Source organism: Cervus elaphus, chromosome 15 (genome assembly GCF_910594005.1).
Source record: "Cervus elaphus chromosome 15, mCerEla1.1, whole genome shotgun sequence".
Taxonomy (NCBI): Eukaryota; Metazoa; Chordata; class Mammalia; order Artiodactyla; family Cervidae; genus Cervus; species Cervus elaphus.
The window spans coordinates 42,576,946-42,595,076 of record NC_057829.1 but is presented as its reverse complement, the minus strand read 5'-3'; the positions used below and the strand labels follow the sequence as shown (position 1 = coordinate 42,595,076).

Below are 18,131 nucleotides of genomic sequence, written 5' to 3'. Positions count from 1 at the left end.
AGCCTAGATCTTCAGAGCCTCTCTCCAATTCTGACCCACCTATTACGCTGCGTTGCTAACGGAGTGGAGAGAGAGCACACCCCTGAGATCCATCACCACGTGGCCCACAGGTCAGCTGGTCTAAAGCCGGCCTGTGTGCTATGTGGGGCAGAGGAAGCCAGACTAGCTAAGCTAAACCTTGCCTGGGGAGCGCTCACTCTAGGGATACCCAGGCTGGCAATACAGGTGGGGTCCACTGTCCTCACTGAATGGGCAGAATCAGGCTTGGAACTCTGCGCTGATGAGCTGTAAATGCCACGGCTCCTCAACACCCACCCTCCCACAGAAACCCAGACCCTGGCTCTCCTAACAGGGGGTGCCTGGTCTTCAGCTGAGGGCGGCACTGTACAAAGCATGCCAAGGCCCAGCTGATCCCCACAGGAGTCAAGGACAGGCTTGTTCCTCAGTGGCCATTGGCACAGAGCTCACATTCCTCTCTAGAGTCATCAGGTGGGGTGAGGTGTTCATGTTGGCCTCTGTCAGTCATTGACAAAGGGCATCAAAACCAAGGCTCAGCTTCCAAGTCAGCCGTCTGAGCCCGTCAGTGCTCACTGAGCCCCAATATGTGCAGAGCTTTGGGCTGGGCCCTTGGGATACACAGTGAACAGGAAACCCCTGGCTCAAGACAGAAACAACCAAAGGGAAGGATGCGTTCTCTACAGACACGTGGGACCAAGAGGAAGACTCATGCTTTCTGGAAATGCCAAAAGGAAATCTGAAATCGAGACTCCCCCAGGACTTACTCCCAGGTCAGGGGCAGGGGGCCTCAGCAAGCTAAACCCCCAGGGAAACACATACCTGTCCCAATCCCTCCGGAGATCGAGTACTCGGTACTGGCTCCCATCACCGTAGCCAGGGTCGGAACAAACAAACAGCTGGAATAGGAAAGTGTCTCAGATCACTGAACTGTAAGCCAGCCTCTGACGTGATGTCTGCCCCTCTGTCTGTCTTCAGGGGCCTCACTCCCTCCTAGATCATGGGGCCCCCAGGACACAAAGTGACTGATGCTGGCACCATGGCCCTAAGAAAGGAACCTGGTCTGGAGGCTGGAGGGGAGGGCAGCCTAGAATGCAGACAATCAGAAGGAGACAGTCCTGGCCTTAGATGGCTGGGGATGCTGCCCCTGAAGATGGGGTGTCTGTGACCCAGACATTTTTCACAGCTCACTGTAAGAGCTGATAGAAACTACAATTTGTAATCAACATTATAATTCACCCAAGGCACTGGGAAATTAATGAAAGCCTGTCATACCCGTAACCTTCCACGGACATGTCGAATTCCACAAAGGATGGAGCCAGGGCCGCCCTCTGAGGCTGCAGGTTGCGGGGGGAGGTCATGGAGATGAGGCTCAGGGCCGTCTGAAGGGTGATGGTCGAGCTCTGGGATGGCCCCATGGGCCTGAGGGCCTGTGTGCTTGCTAAGTGAGGGCTGGCATCCTTGGGGGCCACTGCAGAACCCTCAGCAGGCACTGGCGTCGCTGCCTGTGATCCTAGGGTCGCAACCAAGAGAAGAGCTGGGTCTTTGCTCAAAGCATTTCCACTCCTCTTCTGTCAACAGCCCCCACCCTTTTGCCACAGCCCCCAAGGAGGGCTCTGCAGAGCACCATGTATTCCCAAACCCCCAGGGTGGCCTCCTGGGCCCTCCCACTCACCCTCTTGCCTGGGACCTCTGCTGATGCTGATAACACTGAATCAATGGTGACAACCTGCTCCTCCTGGAAACTTCTCCCTTTAATTCTATCATTGCCGCCACTCCTTTCTACTACACGTTTTCTGTGGCTGTCATTGGCTTGCCCCATTAGCTGTCCTTCACTGGGGCTTTGTCCTGGCTCTCTGACCTCCAACTCTTTCACAACAGCCTGTCTCCTCAAAGGGTCTGTTTCCCACCTCCAGCGGCTGGCCCACTCCTGACTCTCCATCCTTGCTTTTCAACTGGGCCTCCGAGCCTTAACATCCTATGTGATCTTATACTCAGCATGTCCATGGCTTTCTTTTCTCCAAGCTGGTTCCCTGGACCAGCATCTTGCCAGGTACCAGGCCAATGCTTTGTCCTCCAGACCCCCTAACTCCTTGCTGAACTGTGAGCTGTGTGAAGCTGACCCTGTTCTTCTGTCCAGGGGCAGTGCTAAGTACCCCTGCATATGCTGTGACATGAAGGTTGCTATGCTCCAGGCATAGAAAGGGGCCAAGTCCATGCTCACCATCACCATCTTATATGGGGCTAAGAGTCTTCCTCCTTCCAGATCTGGTCTTTATCTGGGGACCACGGATCTGATCTTTCTGCTCATCCTCATTTGCTTCATCGAGCAGCAGGCAAAACCATTTTTAAATCTCTCTGCTTCCCATATTCCGTAAAGGATTCCTTACAGGAAATGCATGTTCTCTTTTAAATCCCATTATCCGGCCCCTATTCTCTCCTCTGTCCTCACCTGGGCATCCAGAGTCCCCTCCATGCACATGAGACGAACTGAGTTTTTTCATTGCAGCCGATGGAGGTGAAGCAATTCCAAGGCCTAGAAACTGTCTGCATATCATAACAAACAAGAGAACCAAATGATGACATTTTCAGCCAAAAGTTTCCTCCAGTTCCATCTGAACACTTGTCCTAGATCCTAGAGCCCGCTGGTTCCCCCACCATGCCTTCCCCTCTCGGCCTGGAATTCTTTTCCTCAGGCCATACAGAACCAGGGTGTCCCTGGCCGGGCACTCAGACCAGAGAGCTGGTGAATTTAGGTGCTTTTGACTTAACCAGTGACCAGCTAGAAGCCCCAAACTGGACATGGAGAGGAAAAGGATTTTGTTGGGAAATAACTTTGCCATACTCTAAGTTTCTAATGGACTTGACTGATCAGCTGAACTAAGCACGGTGGCCTTGTCTGACAGCCCCATGGATAGAGGCGGAAAAGGCTGGCCTGGCCCCTGGGTCCCATACCTGCTGGCTGGAGGGGTTGCCTTTGATCCCCCTGCACTTGGTCCTATATGCCTCCAGGGGTCCAGCAGCTTGTGGCCCTGAGCACCACCCTTCCTACATCTACACCCTCTAGGGCCACACGTACTTAAGAGACCCTTGACCTCCTTCCTGCCTTTCTTTCCTCTGCTTTTTTGTCTTCTGTGTCTGATCCTCCCTGTCATTCTCCCCTCGCTACTGGGACTCTCCAGGAAACATGTGGTCTCGTGGAGGGTCTACCAGTGAGAAGGCCCCACAGGATACAGTGGTGCTGCCTCTGGCCCCTCCATGTCACGTGTCCCGTCACTACCCCTTAAGCCGGTCAAGCTCCCTGTGGTCTAGTCTTTCTCTTGGCAGCCAAGATCTCATAACTACCCCACCACCAGGCCCCACCACCCCTTTCAGCAGGGTGTCTTCACATGCCTGGTTCTCTCCTCTCCTGGATTGGTGACCATCTGCACAGGCCATAGATCTCAGCCACCACTGATCCCTTGAAGTCCCCTCTTTACACCCAAACTCCCAGCTGTGGTCCTCGCAGCTCCACAGAGCTCTCACACTGCACTAACATCCTCCCCAACACTTTCTGAATTTTCCACAGGACCCCTGGCTTATTGCTTCACCCCCTAGACCATCAGCTCCATGAGAGGAGCTACGTCCACTCTGCGGGCTGCACATCACCCAAGGACCCAAGACTCCAACCTGGGCTTGCAGTGACCAATGCTGGGAAGGCAGGAGAGGCACGGGATACTCTTACTGTCCACTGTGAACAAGCTCGGCTACCAGGGGCCAGCAAGATTTAACATGCAACACATGGTACCTTAACACGTCTGGTTCGATGGCTTGGGAAGCAAGCTTTTCAAAAATCCTGATGAGGCCTGAGTGCAAGGGGCTGCTGCTGGTGGTCAGGGCCTTGTGGCAAGAAGTCATGAGGGTCCTGAGCATCCCCGCCTCACACATGACCTGACGGTTCTTCTCCGACTTCACCAGGGACTGGATGTGACTGGCCATGGAGCACTGGATCTCCCTGGAAAGCTTAGAGTAACCAAAGCAAGCAAGTGGTGAGCCCTGCAGGTCAGCATGTTCTGGGGGCCACTTTCATCACCTCCCAGCTAGAGCTTGTGTTGGTGGTAAGGTGAGGAGACTGAGTCCCCCAGAGCCTATTCTCACTGTCCCCAGTCTGTCTTGGCCACTCTCAGAGGTACCCTTTTCACACGAGCTGCCAAATAGGTAGACAGCTTAAAACAGACTGCAATCCAGCAGGCGAGAGCCTGCTTCAGTCTGAGATAGGTGGTGGTTGAGCCATACGACATTTCTGAATTGCTAACACTTAAAATACTGGCGATTCCACACAGAAGTCCAGATATGTGACCTCTCTTAAAAAGTGGAAAGACTTGGTCAGGCCATTTGCCATTGTGAGTCTGTTGAGAAGTAGTTGGAGCTGGGCAGCAGCTGTGCCCTCTAGAGGGTCCCACACCTTACCCCCCAACCACTGGCATCTCTCACTGGACAGTCCCATTTCAGTTTGCACCCCTGGCCCAGAAGGTGGAATCCTGTGGCATCTGTAGCCTGCTCCATATTCTCAGGTCAAACCACACCAGCCTACACAAGCTCCTGAAGTCACAGCTTCTGTGGAGAAGCCTCCCCTCCAACCCACTTCCTTTGTCTGTCTTTCTGGGCTAAGTGCATTCAGACACACACACAGCTGCCCTCTTATCTTCCCCCTGCCAGATTTCAACTCACTTTACCATCTTTATGCCCTTGAAGCCCACAGGATACAGGCATAGAGTCAGCCTCATCAGCATTTCATCCAAACACATTACATTATTTTCAAAATCTTCCTTTCTTCATAAAAAGATAACCCCTTGGCATTCCCAGCCTCCACTGAAAGGGAATTTCCTTCACAAAATCTCTACAGATTGTCCTCCTTTTCTTTGACTTTGTATGAGATTGTCTGAAATCACCAGGATACCAGTTTGATCTTAAAGGAGGTATCCTGCAGTGGAGGCTATGGGGGCCTCCTCCTGCAGGTGAGGATACCCGTCATAGCTGCCCCTCCGGTGGGCGTCAGCTCCCCTGAGTGGTAGCTGGCCTGCTAGGTAGCCCCATATGTATCTTCACGTGTGCATACAAGTGTATACATGTACATACACATGCACACATACATAAAAGTGGGCACACACACACACATATATACACCACCCCCGGACGATAGCCAATGGGGCCATGCCCTTCAGCCTCCGTGGCTGAGACCCCTCACACTTGAGACCCCTGCCTGTGGACTCATCCTCACTCAGTTGCTTCTCCTGCATCACCCTGCTTCCCTCACCTCCCTTCTCCTGAGCCTCCCTCCACAAACCTCATACACCGGTACCCTGTCTTGGACTCTACTTTGAGGAACACAACTAAAGGCTGTAGCTTGCTTTGCATACTGCACACCTTTGCCCTAGTCTCTAGTTTCAAGAAAAGGGATCTATGATGAAGTAGGTTATGTCGAGGCTAGTCCACCAATGTAAAGCCAGCAGTCACCATGAGGCACTTACTTTAGGACTCTGAACCCAACAATCAAGATTACCTTACTCTATCATCACCTCCCTGTGCGTGTAGTCATTCAAGGCCACCCTGCCCAGAGATGGTTCAGAGTATGTCTGTGTCACCAAGGGACAGAATTCAATAAGATGGCATTTTTCCTTAGACTGTGAACACAGTTTTGTAGCATATATGTTTCAAGGATTACAATGTATGGTGAAACATATATACACAGTTAATCATCAGTTTCTAGATTTTTTTTAAATGAAGGGGTCGCACAGCTCACCCTTCCACCCTTCCACGCCTTTCAGAAGCATGACACCTACAGCTTTTTCCTCAAACTGATGGCATCTGGTGAAATTCCCATTGTTACAATATCTCCAGTAATGTTTTCAACTTCAAATTTTAGACTACTTTTAGTTTAAATGCAAACTACAGTAGAATGGTTTTTCAAGGGGAGTACTTCCAGGTAGGATTTCATCACTCTGCCAACATCACTGATATCAAGGAGAGATCTCATTACTTGAAGAAGATGGTCCTTGCAATGAAATCTTTATGCCTCGCCCCATCACCTCTCAAATTCAGATGTTGAAACCTACTGCCCAGTGTGATGGCATTTGGAGGAGGGATCTTTGGGAGTATTGCGTATGTGCTCAGTTATGTCCAACTCTTTGAGACCCCGTGGGCTGTAGCCCACCAGGCTCCTCTGTCCATGGGATAACCCATGCAAGAATACTGGAGTGGGTTGCCATTTCTTCCTCCAGGAGATCTTCCTGACCCAGGAATCAAACTCACATCTCCTGTGTCCCCTGCATTGGCAGCTGGATTCTTTGCCACTGCGCCACCTAGGAAGACCTGAGGGTAAAGCCCTCATGAATGGGATTAGTGGTCTTAGGAGAGAGACCCCAGAAAACTCCTTTCTCCCTTGCACACTGTGAGGGTACAGCGAGAAGAGTGCATGAGTGAGGAAATGGGTCCTCACCAAACACTGACTCTGCCAGTACCATGATCCTGGACTTGCCACCCTCCAGAACTGTGAGAAATGAGTTTCTGTTGTCGGTAAGCCCCTGGTCTATGGCATTTTGTTATAGCAGCCTGGATGGATGAAGACAATCCCCTTCTCTGTCACTGTGGCATCTGCACCGCCAGTGTGAACTGCTAGAGGGACACGTAACCCAACAGAGACCAGAAATGGAAGGAAGAAATGCCAGATCTAAGTTATACTAAATGATTCCATGACTTTTACTTTAAGATACTCTTCCATGTGGAAATCTACCCAACCTCCTTGACTCCCTTCCCCAGATCTTCCTTCTGATGTTCTAAGCATCCCTTCCTGCATCCATGGAGCCTGTACCTCTGCTTTCCTTCTCCTCTTCTCAAAACAGAAGAGCTGCTTCCATCCTCTTGCCTAGAACTCTCCCTCTCCAAGAACTTGATTATTTGGTAACTGCAGTCTTTTAATTTGGGGTGAGAGTTGGGGAGACAGTCTGCATGAAGCAAGATGCAAAAATAACAACACAATGTATTATTAATAAGAATTAAAAACAAATGTCTACAATCTCCAATTTTTATTACCAGCACTTCACTTATTGCTTTGGGAACTTTTGGCTTTTTTGTTGTTTTTGCTTTTTTTTTCCCCACCAGAGCAGGAATACTGAAAATCTAAATATGCAAAAAATAAAAAGTTTTCAAAAGGGAAAAACAGAAATGCTGATGTTGTCTAATGATGCCACAAGTTTACTCCAAAATTGCTCAATACCCCATAATGGAGGAGGGAAAATTGATCGTCCTCATTATCGCTGCAGCTCTGTCAATACCAATATTGCCTTGTTTTGAATAAAATGTGCTGGTTTTTTTTCAATGTTGGTTCCAGTAAAATGGGGTTTTAGTGAAAATATGAGCAGTAGCAGGAAACCAGTCTGGTTTCTCCCTCTACAAATGGATTGATTTTCCTAACGCGCATTACTTCCAATGCAGGAAGGGGATGGTGGTTCAATTAGGACTCAGTGGTAAGCGCTTAGGGTCACCAGCGGACTGGACCCGCAAGGCAAATTATCACAGAGAGAGACATGTGGGGCTGCCTGTAGGAGTTTTCTGCTTTCTCCACTTAGCAGCTGAGTCTTCATGTCTGTCCTTGTCCAGGTGTGGATGTTTAGTCTTTATCTGTCCCCCACCCGCCTCTTTCCTGGTCCAGATTGATACAGCAGTTCCAGAGCCCAGTGAGGGCTAGGTCCTGACGGAGTCGGTCCCTCCAAGGAGGTGTGGGCTTTGAATACCTTAGTCCAGAGCGTGTCTTCTGGACATTAATCACACAATCCTGACACATTCTAGAAACCATCAGATGACCAGTGTCTCCTTCCCCTAGACACTTAGAAAGAACTAGGGACTTCTACTGAGTTACTTAAATTTGGATTAGTTGCTTATTCCAATTTGGTTGTAGTGTTCTTTATTTGATAATTTTGGACGAGAAGCGATACACTTTAAGTGACTTCAGCTCTTCAGAGATATCATAGGTAAACAGGACCCACAGATGTGTTTTATTTGACAAGCTATTGTGCTTTTCATCTTGTTTGCTTAGAATTAGTGCTCTCTTTACATGGGCATAAACTTTTCATTTTGCACAGTCCCCACCAGCCTGATAGACTCATTTGTGGTGTCCACAAAGCCTTGTAGGTATGGGAGGCTGTGATCTTGGTTTAGGTGTAAGAGGGTCCAAATTCCAATGAATCGGTAGGATCCATGTCTAAAGGCATGGCTTCATGGATGCCCTTGTATAAATTTGCAATAAAGACCAAGATGCATGTGGGTGCCTGCTCTAAATCTTCTGTTTCTTTTACGAATTACATCCATACGATGGCCAATATTTCCTGATAACAGGAGCCTGGGATCTTATAAAATATTAGTTTCTTTCCAACTTTACTTCCCAACATCCCCTTTGGTCTACCCCATACTCTACGCCAGTAACATCCTCACCCTTGAATACTTTTTTTGAGTAATGCCCAACGTTGAGACTATCCTTTCTAATCCCATCCCTTTGATGAGGTCCTAATTATTTTTCAAGGGACAATTCACATGTTCTTTCACTTAATAAAACTTTTCTGACTATCCAAACCAGCACTGTGTCCACACTTGAATCATTATAAACATCACACTATGACAAGCTACCTACGTATCTATGTCCTATTTATCAAGAACTGTGAACTGATGCCTGAGACAATGGCTCTTCATCCTTGTTTCCCTAGCACATCTCTCTGTGTCTCAAACACAAGAGCCACCGAGTAAGCACAAGCACAAGGGCATAGGGTGTAGTAGGACACAGCAGGTGCACCAGACCCAGAGGACTGAGAAGGTGGTCAGAAAAGGTGATGAACCAACTGAGTGTTGAAGTACAATGAGGACAAAGCCAGGTCACCAGGGGAAATGATCTCTCCAGGAAAGGAAACAGTAGGTGCAAAGGCCAAGGGGTAAGAGTGAGTCTGGCCTTTCAAGGAAAACCTGGGGATCACAGACAGTTGCCAGCCAGGCTTGATCACCCTCTGCTCCACATCCCTCCCCAACAGTGAGCCTGTGGTCAGCCCTGAGATGCCGCATGAGACCATCACCGGGGAAACCAGCTGATAAACATCCATCTGGGAAGATGCCTGCATAGTCTGAAACCTGAAACATTTGTGAAGAGTTTCCATGACCTTGGACACACACACCCTCACCCCACAATAGTTAGGTCAGGTAAGCAGAGGAGCCCAACAGGGCTCCATGAGACCCAACATCAGCTTTGTGCCAGAACCCTTCCCCCTGTGGCTGGTACATCCTCAAGGAGCTCAGGAAAGGAGGAATTAACTTACCCTGAAGATCCCTATAGCTTTGGCCAAAGTAATTACTGACACAACTCTTTCAAGATATACTTTTTAAACAGATTTTTTGTTGTTGCTGTTGTTAACAGATTTCCATACATGATTGCCTGGAGAAGATTCCTCGAACAAGACTGCAGAGTACACAGTCTTTTGTAAAGATGAGGGATCCATTTCCAAGAAACCTGGGGCTCCGGCCCTGGCATGTTGCTTTTGAGCTTCCAAACAAAACATTCACCCTTCCTTCATCGTCTTGGCACAGGGCACTCAAATACCTACCCAGAAGTAGGGACTCACATTGATTTGATACTAATGGGAAGCTTGGGCTAGTTACTTACTTTCCCTAAGCCTCAGGTTCCTTAGCTTTAAAATGAGAACATTGAAAATACCTCCCTCATTGTCTGTTGTGATTTTGGGGAGAGTCAACCAGAGTTGCATCTGTGAAAATACTTTTTCTTATAGGATGCAAGTGTTTTCAGAATATTGACCCCTTTTACTTGCAGTCTATCAGTAAAAGCCCTGATTAGTTATCAGTTGTATTCATCAATTACTTTATCAATTGTATAACAGAAGCTGGAAATATACCTAAAATATATGTAAAATATATTATCTTTCATTTAATATTTCCAAAATGTTATATACTGTGACTTAGCATCCTAGAAGCACAAAGTCACAAAAACCAGAAGAGAAAGAGAGAAGGTATAATAGCACATATTGTGTGCCAGGTAAGGTTCTAAATACTCTCCAACTATACTCCCCACTGAAAAGGTTACATCAGTTTCCTCAAGTGACGTGCCAATGAGTCGCAGAACTGGTACCGCAACCCTGGTCTTACGTCAAAGCCCATGATTTTAACACTGTGCAATGCACTCATTATGAGGAAGGGAACTCAATATCTCGTAAGAGGCATACACTGAGGGTTTGTATAAATGTTTTACTTGGCGGGGTAGTTTGGCTTGGCTTCTGTTTAATTTCCCCCTAGCTAGATGTGAGTACCTTTAGGCTGGGCAAGTACCCTTCCCAATGGCCACAGACCTCACCATTCCCTACTGTTTACATCCACACATTTACTTTACACTTCTGGCCCCAAGACACTGTGTCTGCAACCCCTATGATCTAGGCCATATCTGATTAGCTGAAATTGATGTGCAGAGAAGGGAGGTGGACCATATAAGTCATATAAATAATGATGGTAACAGACTAGAAGCAAAGTCACCAGATAATTGGACCAGAGCTCAGCCTATCAACTTCACTTGCACTCCATCATTCTATGTCCACTGTCACTTGCTTTTGAAGCTTTTCATCTCCATGTAAGATTATGTCTATTTGCTCTATTTAAGAGATAACCCCAAGAAGTATCCTGGATTTTGACTAGAATGTGACATTTTCCCACTCAGGAACGATAGAAATACATGCGGGTGGGGTTCAGAATGAAAAAGCATAAGAAATATAGAAATTCAACACAGTTGAAATTTCTACTGTGTTGTAATTTGACAAAATAAGACTCCTACTTTGCCAATTTCCTTGTTGAAGGAAATGACTCTTTTCGGATAGCTTGCCCTTACATAATCCTACCCAGGGCTATTAATGCTGTTGATACTTTAGTTATTTGAAACCTGTATGATTAGTTCAAAGTGTCTGAAATACAGGCTAATTCCAGAAAATGGTGCCCTTTCTAAACTGAGGTGCACGTCAGTCAACAGATGAACACAGCCCAAGCCTGATCTTCTTCCTGTCCTGTCACAATGAGCAGGAGGCTTCAGTCACAGCAGAAATGAACACACCCAGCAACGAGGGGAGGTGCAGACTGGTGACAGCCTAGTCTCTCTAGCATCTGATCATGTCCTTCCTTTCCAATTGCCTCCCACCCATGGCTACCGCTTATCTACAGGGAAGGCAACATGGTACAACAGCAGGAGGTCCCAGGGCCTTCCATCAGGCACATCCACCACCTACCTAGGATGTTAACTCTGTCAATTCACTGCTACAAGCTTCCAGTCCTCATCTGCAAAATGGGAATACTGATGTCTACCTTGCTGGGTTATTATGAAGATCAAATGATAAAATGCTTGTGGAGTTGTGGAAAATTATAGTAGGAACTACACGGGTCAGCAAGTGCTTCCCATGGTGCCAAGGATGCTCTGCTCACTGTGCTAAGTGCTCCTGCATTGCTTCAGCCGATCCTCACAATCATGCCATGAGGAAGATGGTACTATTCTCCCCGTACTACAGCAAAGGAAGTTAAGGGTCACAGAGATCAGATAATTCCCCATGGTTCTGTAACTGTTAAGTGGTACAGCTGAGATTTGACCCAAATCTGTTGTCCTCAGAGCCTCATAGAGTGGTTTAGGGAAGCGTAGTGGTGATGACAACAACAATAATAAAGGATGGTAATCCAATAAAATTCATCTGTCTTAGTATGGTACTCAAGGTCCCTCACAATGTGGCTTCAACCTACCAACATAGTGGTGATGATGACAACAACAATAATAAAGGATGGTAATCCAATAAAATTCATCTGTCTTAGTATGGTACTCAGGGTCCCTCACGATGTGGCTTCAACCTACCAACATAGTGGTGATGATGACAACAACAATAATAAAGGATGGTAATCCAATAAAATTCATCTGTCTTAGTATGGTACTCAAGGTCCCTCACGATGTGGCTTCAACCTACCTCTCCTGCCCCACTTACAGCCTGTCTAGCCACATGGTTTATCCTAGTCCAGCTGAACTATTCAGTTCAGTTCAGTTCAGTCACTCAGTCGTGTCCGACTCTTTGCGACCCCATGAATCGCAGCACACCAGGCCTCCCTGTCCATCACCAACTCCCAGAGTTTACTCAAACTCATGCCCATCGAGTCGGTGATGCCATCCAGCCATCTCATCCTCTGTCGTCCCCTTCTCCTCCTGCCCCCAATCCCTCCCAGCATCTGGGTCTTTTCCAATGAGTCAGCTCTTCGCATGAGGTGACCAAAGTACTGGAGTTTCAGCTTCAGCATCAGTCCTTCCAATGAACACCCAGGACTGATCTCCTTTACGATGGCTGGATCTCCTTGCAGTCCAAGGGACTCTCAAGAGTCTTCTCCAACACCATAGAAAAGAAGTTCCCAAATGGGCATCTTTATGTGTGCCTCTGTCTGTGTCTGAGTGTCCTGTCTGTCCCTCCTCTATCTGATCTGACATAGGCAGGTCTTTTCTTTAAAGCCTGGCTCCAGGGTTGCCATCTCTGTGTGGCTTTCCCTTCCTTCTCTCCCGAGACCCTGTGGGAAAACTTTTATTGCCGTTAGAGTGTTGTCTATCTTCTCCATTCCTCTGAGCACCCACCATCAAATTCAGACTATGCATTCTGGTGATGTTTGTCTCTGAATCCCCAGTGGAACCTAGTAAGTGTTGAGTAATTATTCACAGACATTCACGCACAGCATTGGCTGCCCCAACACAGGCTGAGCTCCACCTCTGGAAAACTGGATCTGGCTACCCAGCTTCTGAGTTCCTGTTGTCATGAACACAGCAAATAACCCTCTGCTAAAACCCGAATGGAAGTGCAGTGATTGCTGGGGAGTGGAGAGGCCTCCAATATTAGAGTTCTAGTCCAGAGCTACATCCCTATGGCAAGGCCTACGTGGCTGTTGAGCATCATGAAAGAGTAAAGGCTTTTCTTCTCAATGAGTTATTTCTGCCTGGGGCCAACTCAGCTCCAAGAGAACTGAGCTGGACTCCATTTCTGCCTTATGCTTAGGCATAATAAAATTCCTACAGTCTAATTTTAATACTGGTGATGCTACAAGAGGCAAGAAAAAAAATTAGCTGGATTATCTGTTTACAAGAGCAACTTGCAGAGCTAGCATTTTGGAGAGGGGGGAAAACAAAAACCCTTTTGGTCTTGAACAGAACACACGCAATGTGGCCACAATTAGAAATAAACCAGACAACCCATATAAGTAGTTAAGCAGTTGCTTTCTAAAATGATACCTGTACCTTGGAAAGCTATCAGTTTCTCACCCATAAGGTAGGAAGAGCCTCTGAGGAACGTACAGTGGGTAAAACTATAGGGACCCACCAGGCCCATCTAAAGAGACGAGTGGGAACTCACAGTTCATCTTTCTAGTAACACTGCCATCTACTGAAACTTTCTGCTCCTTTCTCTGTCTCCCACATCTGCAATCCCGCAGTTAGTTTCATTTCAGCATTTTCTTGCGTGGGTCTCATTTCACATCTGATTTACTATTCTATTTGTTGCCGTGAGGTTTCCCACCCTCCCTTCCAGAAATTAATTACTGTAATTATCCAACTTTTAATAGCTGCTGATTTGGCATCTGCAGGACATTTTTGAGAAAATGCACCACTACATTTCATTTGCATATTTGAGAGACAGTGCGTGAGAATTAGAATTTTCCTAAATTACTTACTGTGACCTGAATAGAGAAAAAGTATCCTACCAAGTGGAAGTCTCATTTGCATACTTAATTTGGCCAATTACCATCGCAGGGTGAGAGAAAGTTCTTCCCCACACACTGATGTGACAACTCAGGGTGTTTATCGGGAACCCAGGCTCATCCACAGAGTCTTCATATACTAGGAGACAGAAGGACAGGCCACTGTCTGCTCTGCATCACTTCATCAGTCATCCTCACGGTGGAGACTTGCAATAACATGTTTATCAGCAATCAGTTTGATTGCTAATCACCCAAACCACAGGCTTGGTTGCTCCCTTTGCAAGTGCATTGCATGGTATGAAATACAGACATCCTCACAGTAAGGCAAATGCCACTGGGAAAGTGTACAATGCCAAGATGCACAACCTCACATCAAGAGCTGCAGAGAGGAGAGGTTTATTCATCAAACACAACTTGACTTTGGGCCTGAAGTGAGTTTTAGATCTCCTCTCACCACCCCCATGATTTTAGGAAGCTGCACAACTTTCTTGAGCTTCAAGCACCTATAAACTGGGGAGAATTTCATGTACTTTAATGACTTGTTATGAATATTGATTAAATAATGCTCCTGGAACAGAGCCCTCCCTGTGTGTTAGTTTCCAACATGCTCCAGGCAGACTCTGTCCTGAAGACTAATGTAAAGATAGTGAGGTCCTGGGCTTTAGATAACTAAATGACTCAAAGACATTTGGTTTAGGGCTCAGATAATTTTATCCATCAGTTAGATGTCTGAGGCAAGCATGGTGGCTGGTCTTTAAAGATGCCCCCCAACAATTGCTCCTTTAGGACACACAAGCCACCCCTCACATCAGTAGAAGAGACATATGTCCCTTCCTGCCAAGTCCAAGCTGAACCTGTGATTCACTTTGACCAACAGAATGCTACTGAAGCAATGCTGGCCTGTTCCGGGCAGGGGTCTCTGGAAGGCCTGGCAGCTTCTCTGTTTGTGCTTTGGGAACCCTGAGCTGCTGTGTGACCTGCTAGAGAATCAGATGTAGGGATACAGGTAGAGGCCAGATGGAGAGAGCTACATGGAAGAGAAGTCAGGATCCTCCCAACGGCTTAAACGAAGGACAAGGCAAAGCTGGACCTGCATCCCTGTGAACTCCCATTCTCCGACAGAAGCCACAGCTGTGCGGGGAAAGACCAGGAGCCCTGGCAGTAGGTAGGACCACATTTAACACCAGGTCCACCAACTCAGAATCGTTAAACAGCATGCATGTTGTCTGAGACTCCGTTTGCCACTGGATGAAGCTAGAACAATTATACTCCCCACTGTGGCGCTAGCGGTAAAGAACCCGCCTGCCAATGCAGGAGAGATGCCGGTTCGATCCCTGGGTCGGGAAGATCTCCTGGAGGAGGGCATGGCAACCCACTCCAGTATTCTTGCTTGGAGAATCCTATAGACAGAGGAGCCTGGGAGGTTACACTCCATGGGGTTGCAGAGTCAGACATGACTGAAGCCATTTAGCAGCATCAGTCAGGGAAAGGGGGTAACACGGGGCCTGCTACATGGTAGCTGCTCAGGTCAAGTCCTTTCCTTTCACCTGCTGCTAATTCAAATGTACGTCTTCCAGGGTTTCCTCAGCTTCCAGTTTCTTTCTTAGAACCTCTAGAGAACGTGTTTTACAAATTGCGAGCACTTCCTGAGAATCTGTCTTGTTCTGAGGCTCGACGCTCTTGCTCATACAATCTCGGGCCATCAGTGCTGCTGGGTCAGGAGCTGAGAGATGCCTTGCCTTCCCCATCGTCCCATTCCCTGAATCCTGTTCATCTCGGGGCCTTGAGTCTATCTCACAATAGGTCTCCTGACTCCTTGCTCTTCACACTTTCCCACAGACACCACCTTAATTGGGCTACCACCACGTATCATCAGACTGTGGACAAGGCTCTCTAACTCCCCCAGGCCACCCTCCAGGCAACAAGAGAGATTATAATAGAAAAACCTGATGGCATACCCCTCCACTCGAGAGAGACTTCGTGTTGCTCGTGGGATAAAACCTGCCCCTCGGCAGGGCTGCACCTTCCTCCGCCCACGCCATCCGGCCCATGTTCAGTTCTCCTGCTCTCACCCCAACTGCCTTCAGCAGGCTCATCCCCACCTGGATAACTGCTACTCACTTTTCAGGGCTCTGCTGAAATGTCACTGAGAGATGGCTTCCCTGACCTCTGCCCCTTCATCTAGTTCAGTTGCTCAGTCATGTCCGACCCTTTGCGATCCCACAGGCTGCAGCACGCCAGGCTTCCCTGTCCATCACCAACTCCCGGAGCTTACTCAAACCCCTGCCCATTGAATCAGTGATGCCATCCAACCATCTCATCCTCTGTCATCCCCTTCTCCTCCTGCCTTCAATCTTCCCCAGCAACAGGGTCTTTTCAAATGAGTCAGTTCTTTGTATCTTTAATTAGGTCTTCCCCCCCACTTCCATTCCCATTATTCACACTCAGCATCCCATTTTTCCCCCTTAATATCACTTGTGACAAATTTTAATTGTGTCGTCATTTGTGAGCTTAGTTACTTAGTCTGTCTGCCCCACCACCACCTCCACACCATCAGTCCCCACCACAGATGCAGGCTCCTTGGACAGTGCTCAGTGCTCATGCCCTTAGCCCTGCACATCCTACACAGCATTGAGCCAGGGTAAGAGCCAGTATCCAAGTGATGAATTAATAAATGGGAATTGAAGGACTTCTGGTCCCACCAATGCCCAGTGCTATGTGCATCACTTATATTGGGCTTGCCTCATGAAGGTACATCATTTCATTCAATTTTTGCTTGGTTGTTGTTTTTAGATGGTCACTTCATCAACAGAGCAATCTGTTTTGAGTGGCAATGGAAGGGTGGGTAGCACTCAGTCAAAGGTCTCAGAACCACTGATACTCCCCCGCAGGGACAGTTCATGAGGGAGGCTCTGCTAATACAGAGGACCGAGGGCAAAGGCCAAAAAAAGGGAAAGGGAGCCTCTGGCCAGAGGAGCCTAAAAGATCAGTCATGTGAAAAAGACAAACCTGTGTGTTCATCAACAAGTACCTGAGGGTGATCTTCGTGGTACAAGCGAGGCAGCAGCCTCACCATGATGCACAGGACCCCGGGGTGCATGATCACAGCATCACTGTCATCTGTCCTGCTGAGAGAGGGAAGCAGGACATCAGACATCATTTCTGGATCTCTCTAAGACAGGCCATTTGCAGCCAACCACTTATTATCTATACGCTAAGCTGTGCTGCACTCAGCTGCTCAGTAGTGTCCAACTCTTCGCAACCCCACAGACTTTAACCCACCAAGCTACTCTGTCCTTGGAGATTCTCCAGGCAAGAATACTGCAGTGAGTTTCCATGCCCTCCTCCAGGGGATCTTTGGAACCCAGGGATCAAACCCAGGTCTCCTGCATTGTAGGCTGATTCTTTACCATCTGAGCCACCAGGAAAGCCCAAGAATATTGGAGTGGGTAGCCTATACCTTCTCCAGGGGATCTTCCCGACCCAGGAATCAAACCAGGGTCTCCTGCATTGTAGGTGGATTCTTTCCCAGCGGAGCTACCAGGGAAGCCTGTCTATATGACCTTGAACTAATTAATCTGAGCCTAACTCCCCCTAACTGTACAAGAGCTGTGCAACACCATACTTTCTGCATAGAGTCATAGAACAACGCCATTGTGTGCTAAGGCACAGCGCCCAGCACAGAGCTGATGTTCACTGGAAGTTAGTTTCCTGGACCCCTACCCTCTCTCCACATGGGTGGGAAATGGAGAAGCTCTCATTCTTTATTAAACACACACACACAGAGCACTTCTGGCTTCCTTCAAAATGGTGTAAGCACTACCCCACCCACTGAATGCAACTTAAAACCCACATAGAAAGCATGAGCAGATCTCCAAGGACTGAAAAGTAAACCGCAGCAGAGACAGAAACCAAACCGAAAGCATCATGCAACCAGTGACACATTTCCTGGGGCTTCCCCATCCAGCATCCTCTGGAATGGGCTTATAGGGAGTAAGAACTGTGTAGCAAGTGTGGACAGGACAGACTGGGCTCTAAGAGAAGGCTCTATTTCTGGTCTAAGGCATGGGAAAGGAGGCTTCAGCAGGTCACAGAGCATGGAGGGGAATCCCTGGAATTTTCTTTGTTGGACTTCTCCATCCATTCTTTCTCACCCATCCTTCAAGAAATCTCACAGCAGCAGCAGCAGCAGTCAGACTGTATCTGAAATTCTTGGGGAGGGGAACCCTTCTCTCTGACCAGAGGAGTTCTGGTCCCAAGAGTCAGGCACAAATCTCCATTGCTTTTATCTCTCTATTTCCTCTCCTGGCTTGGCCCCAGAGACAGATGCAGTG

The 18,131-nt window shown here is 47.9% G+C and overlaps 1 protein-coding gene across 5 annotated transcripts in view; it reads right to left on the bottom strand.

Annotated features, from left to right (window-relative positions):
- WDFY4 (WDFY family member 4) overlaps nucleotides 1-18,131 on the bottom strand; it is a 255,952-nt gene that overhangs the window by 168,776 nt on the left and 69,045 nt on the right. For 3 of the 5 annotated variants that reach the window (XM_043926460.1, XM_043926457.1, XM_043926458.1), the window contains exons 13-17: nucleotides 16,829-16,925; nucleotides 3,803-4,017; nucleotides 2,468-2,562; nucleotides 1,291-1,528; nucleotides 838-914 (exon numbers count right to left, since the gene is read on the bottom strand). In XM_043926460.1, coding sequence (XP_043782395.1) covers nucleotides 838-914; nucleotides 1,291-1,528; nucleotides 2,468-2,562; nucleotides 3,803-4,017; nucleotides 16,829-16,925 — 722 coding nt within the window. The remainder of the gene's footprint in view (nucleotides 1-837; nucleotides 915-1,290; nucleotides 1,529-2,467; nucleotides 2,563-3,802; nucleotides 4,018-16,828; nucleotides 16,926-18,131) is intronic. The other 2 variants (XM_043926461.1, XM_043926459.1) reach the window with 1 other exon arrangement.